The sequence below is a fragment of the Ipomoea triloba genome, chromosome 3 (genome assembly GCF_003576645.1).
Source record: "Ipomoea triloba cultivar NCNSP0323 chromosome 3, ASM357664v1".
NCBI lineage: Eukaryota > Viridiplantae > Streptophyta > Magnoliopsida > Solanales > Convolvulaceae > Ipomoea > Ipomoea triloba.
Genome location: NC_044918.1, coordinates 25488557 through 25493749, shown reverse-complemented (window position 1 = coordinate 25493749; position 5193 = coordinate 25488557). Strand labels below are relative to the sequence as shown.

Genomic DNA, 5193 nt, shown 5'->3' with positions numbered 1-5193 from the left:
CAGAAACATTATTGTTATTAAGTAGGAACCACCACTTATCGTGATGGAATCGATTGAAGAGGCAAGCAGTACGAGCCAATTAAATGTCGTAGGAATCAAAGATCTTGACTGGTGAGACTAAACCAATTGTTGCCTCTCCCTCGTCTCCTACGTTTGTTTTAATACTCCTCAAGGTTTATGAAGTCACAACAGATGTTGGTCAATTAGATGCAGTTGGTGACTTCAACATCATCGAATCAAGCTTGAATAAGTTTGGTAGTGGCATTGATTCCAGTGGAGTAAGTATTCATGCATGTTCTACATAATGTTGGTTATGTTGCTCCGTGACAATTTGTCTGTGGATTAAAATCAGGTTTATGCAGCAAAAGTTACATGAAATCTTAAAATGATGAAAATTTTCTTTTTATTAATTAAGCAGTTCTTTAGCTTTCGTATGAGGATTTGTTCTGAATATTTTAGGTGGTGTAGGATCTTTTGAATCAAGAAAGTTTAATTTGCTTCACCGAATTCTCCATTTTACTACTAGGGAAAAATTAAATATGAAAACCTCAAAAGTAAGGTGATTCATTGACGCTTTTGTGTTCTTGATGCATTGATTTCACTAAAGAAATAATGGTAAAATTGGTGAACCAGAAAGTGATGTCTAATTCATCAAATTGACTGTAGGCGGACTTCAAACTAGTGCTTAGAGAACTTTTGGCAACTTATCCAGGGATGGAATTGCTACAATGTGCACCTAAACTTCAAAAAAGATATGTTAACTTCTTGCTCACTTATTTTTTTGTATCTCAATTTATTTGATTTTCCCTCTTTTTTTGACAGTTCTGATAAATGACGCATTTACATTTAAAAATTAGTTTGGTTATAGTCTTATAACGAAAAACCTAGTTCACATTTGATATATATATATATATATATATATATAGGCCCACGTTCACATGAGGACCCCTAATTATAAAGGATTATGAGGACCCATCATAATCATCCAAATTATTAGAATTAACGGGTGAGATTAGTTAGGATAAAAAGATGGAAACACGTAGGAAATTTTAATGAAGGGCAAATAAGAGATTGCAATGTAATTTGGATAACAGTAGGATTAGAATTAACAATTAAAAATATGGTTTCATACATAAACAAGGAAACCAACGCAATAAGACTCTAGGCGAATTAACATCAGCAAATTAACAACAACAAATTTTTTAAGAAGAACAAATACAACTGGCGCATGCTCTAGATGGTTTCCGACAATTGCAAAAAAAACAGCGAACTACAGTGTACAATGGAAGAAAATAGCGAGACGAATTGCGAACAGAACTACGATGCGGTGAACGACTACGGTAAGTTCTCAAAACTGCAGTAGGTGTAATATGTTTGATAACTGATTAAATTGTGTGCCTAATATTAATTGATTGTGTGACTAGCCTGAATAAGACTATGAATAGATCATGAACAGACTCAAATTAAACAAAGAGAATACAATGTATAATTCAATCAGTGGCATTATAACGAACACATGAATACGCATATTACATAATTGCATAAATATGAGAAGGTGAATAAGGGTGGATTATGAAAATAATAACACTAGATTTGACACCAATGTGTTTGAAATAATGTTTAATGATATGGCTTGTGTTTTGGGTTGTTATTGGCATGAACTGAACTTATTTGGAAAGAATCAAATAAAAAAAAAAGGAAAGAACAATGATGAACTCAATTGCATGAATATGGCTGTCTTTGGTGAAATAATTATGCAAACTGTGTGCCATGTAGTGATAGAATGTGTGACCCACTAAATAAATCATGTGCCCAGGTGTACAAGGAGCAAATCCCGAAACGGCCAGAGCGGAAAATCCCCACGAAGAGAGAGACGACTTTTTACCAGACTGTGATGAAACAAAGAAGCCATACATCGGCCAACGTTTTGACACAATAGATGATGTTGTGCAATTTTACAAACAGTATGCATCTTTGGGAGGTTTCGATGTAAGATGCAGCACAATCAGGAAGAATCGAGACGGGGAAGTAGAAGTCAAGTATTTGTTGTGTTCTAGGGAAGGGCACACAGTCAGCGAAACAAATGGGTCCAAAACTGCTAGTGAGGACATCACACCAAACACAAACACCCGACGACGAGTATCAAACTGGGTGGGTTGTAAGGCAAGATGTGGCATTAAGCGGCGCAAAGATGGATACTATGTGGTGACCATATTGCAAGAACAACACAACCACCCCCTCTGCTCAGAATTAGCAAGACCATTCCTGAAGATAAACCGTACTTTGGATATTGGACATCAAGAATTCATAGCAGCCTGTGCAAAAGCCAACATAGGGACATCAAAAGCATTCGACCTATACAAAGAACTAACAAGTGGTTTTGATCAAATTGGGGCAACACGTGTGGACTTTAGAAATTGCAGAAGAGACGTAAATGCACAGCTACATGAAGCCGATGCGCAAGCAGTGATAGACAAATACAGGCAAAAACAGATATTGTTTCCATCCTATACATTCGAGTATGATGTAGACGAAGAAAACCGACTACGAAGACTATTCTGGGCTGACCCAATAGCCAAAGAGAACTACAAACATTTTGGAGATATGGTTTCTTTTGATGCTACATACCGCACCAATAGGTTTGGAATTAAAATAATGCAAATACTCATTCATGCGACTAACGTGTGCCACAATTTGAGAGATTGAGTGCCTACATGAATTTGATTGTGTGCCAACTTAAAGTATGTGGCACATCATGACAAAATTGGGAGAAAAGGCGGGTGCGAAATTAGCCAAAGACGAAACATTCAGGAAGAAAGTAAATGCAGTGGTGTGGAACGAATCTCTAGGGCGTGAAGATTTTGAGACAAACTGGCACGCAGTAATGGTAGAGTACGGCCTAGGAAACAACAGTTGGTTCACACAACTGTTTGACGGGAGAAAGAATTGGATAGATGTATACTTCAGCGACGTTTTCATAGGTGGACTTATGCGAACAACATCAAGGTCCGAGGGCGAAAACAGTATATTTGGAGCATGTATCAATAAGGGTGGAACACTATTAGAGTTCTTCACACAATTTGAAAGTGTGATTGAAACACAACGTCACAAGCAATCACAATTAATTGCAAAGTCTGAAGCCTCATTCCCACCTACAAAGACACCACTAATGATTGAGAAGCACGCAACATCCATATACACAATTACGATGTTTTACGATGTCCAAACAGAGATACACGAAGGGTGCTTCTCATGCAAGATCACAAACAAAGACCACGAAGGAGATAAGTATGTGTACACAATAAAGGAAGAGCAAACAAGGAATTTTACAGTGAAATATGAAAGAGCAAACAATGAAGTCGAGTGTTCATGTGGCAAGTTCACCAAGTTGGGGATTTTATGCAGGCATGCATTTGTAGTTTTAAAGGATGAGGATGCAGAAAGGATACCACCAAAGTACATAGTTCCAAGGTGGACCAAAAATGCAAGGGCACACAACACAAGCTCAGTCGGCACAGACCAAAGTGCAACATGCAATAAAGAAGCAGATGGCGTGAAACTAGCAGCACAACTGTGGAAAGAATTCTACAACTACATGGCACTATCAAAGGGGGACATGCCAGAGATGAAAGAAATGTTGAACTTTATGCTGGAACACAAAGGTAAACTGTTAAAGAGCAAAGGGAAGACACAGAATAAAAGCAACAACAGTCAGTTACTGGAGACCTTTTATGGCACACCTGCAAGCACTACCATAACAGTGAAGCCACCACAGATATCAAAGAACAAAGGAAGCGGGAAGCGTTTAAAGAGTGCACGCGAAAAAGCAATAGAAAAGAAGAAGAAAGATGGGCGGAAGTGTCATTATTGTGATGAACAACCAGCCCGACATGACTTCCGTAATTGTCCCCTCAACCCAAACAAAAAGAAGAAGCAAAATAAGAAACTGAAGGCATAGGTATAGAGAAGATCAAAAAGTAAGGCTACATTGAAAATAACTCTGATTTTAAATCTCACATACAATTCCGTTAATTACCTTTCATGTATTCACAATTTTCAAGTACAATAGTTTTGGCTCTTGAGTGACTACTGACTAGTAGGAGATGGCATTAAAGAAAAGTAGAGCTTTGGTTCTTGAAATTCTTCTAATAAATCAAGATTTAATAATTTGTGCCTGCGAGAATAATTTGTTGATATGCATGTGGATTGAAGAACTTTACACTTGCCCTTTTAACTATCCCAATGATCTTTATTTTGGAGACTCCCATAAGATAAAAGCAGTGCAGGCTGCTAGGCAAGTAAATTACGAAAATTGTACATGGATAATTACATTTTTTTTATTTGGTCATATAATTTCTTGTGGATTGAACGTGAGCAACAATTTTCTTACTATTACAAATAATAATTTTAACTATCAAATTTCCATATAAAGAAACTGATATACAAAATTATTGTTACATTAAAGGCACATGATATAACGCAAATACGCACACAACATTCAGAAACTACGCTTAATATTATCTTATAAATTGATCATTTTCTACTAATTTTATAGCACACACCAAACACACGAATTAAGCACCCCAGGCACACGATTTAAACTAAATACACACACCGGCATACATCCACTAGTCTAAACTCTCCCCCCAAACTGTAATCAGCCAAATCACCCACCCACTAAGCACACAACTGACCTCTTATCACACAGAACTAAAACAAACATCTTATAATATATAGGATCCAATATTTTTTAAAACAGTTTAATAGTCTACGAATAATACCGCAACGCTAATGGTAAAGTATTTGGTAAACAAACAAAAGTATGACCAAACATTAATAATCGAACTCAATCAACAACCCCAAAACTAAAATAATAACTAACAACAGGAATAAACTTATTGGCCGGAAAGAAATCGCAACGCACAACAGGAATAAACTTATTGGCCGGAAAGAAATCGCAACGCACAAGCCACATTACTGGTACGGTGTGCATTGATGTCAACTGTGCAAAGCTCCTTCATATACCGCAAACGTAGCATCTGAAATTGCAATCGATCACCCCTCGTCAACCCACAATCCCATTTACTAACTCTTTCACCAACATAACTCTCCATGTGCCGCATAAGATATACCCCACAGTCCACCTCGTTCTCGGTGTCCCGCCACTTCATTGGCATCCTAATACACTTCAGA

General features: G+C 37.2%; 1 protein-coding gene across 1 annotated transcript; it reads left to right on the top strand.

Moving 5' to 3' along the window:
- The first annotated feature begins 1240 nt into the window (after window positions 1-1240).
- On the top strand, window positions 1241-3958 carry LOC116013130 (protein FAR1-RELATED SEQUENCE 5-like). Its single transcript, XM_031252784.1, has 3 exons — window positions 1241-1340; window positions 1817-2639; window positions 2743-3958. Exons 1-3 carry the CDS (start codon window positions 1283-1285, stop codon window positions 3956-3958), a joined length of 2097 nt encoding a protein of 698 aa, XP_031108644.1. The 5' UTR covers window positions 1241-1282.
- The last annotated feature ends 1235 nt before the right edge of the window (window positions 3959-5193 follow it).

Coding starts and splice junctions, on each gene's coding strand:
- LOC116013130 (XM_031252784.1), top strand. CDS start 1,283: ATGGAAGAAAATAGCGAGACGAATTGCGAACAGAACTACGATGCGGTG. Junction 1,341..1,816: donor CGATGCGGTGAACGACTACG/GTAAGTTCTCAA, acceptor TCATGTGCCCAG/GTGTACAAGGAGCAAATCCC. Junction 2,640..2,742: donor GCTACATACCGCACCAATAG/GTTTGGAATTAA, acceptor GCCAACTTAAAG/TATGTGGCACATCATGACAA.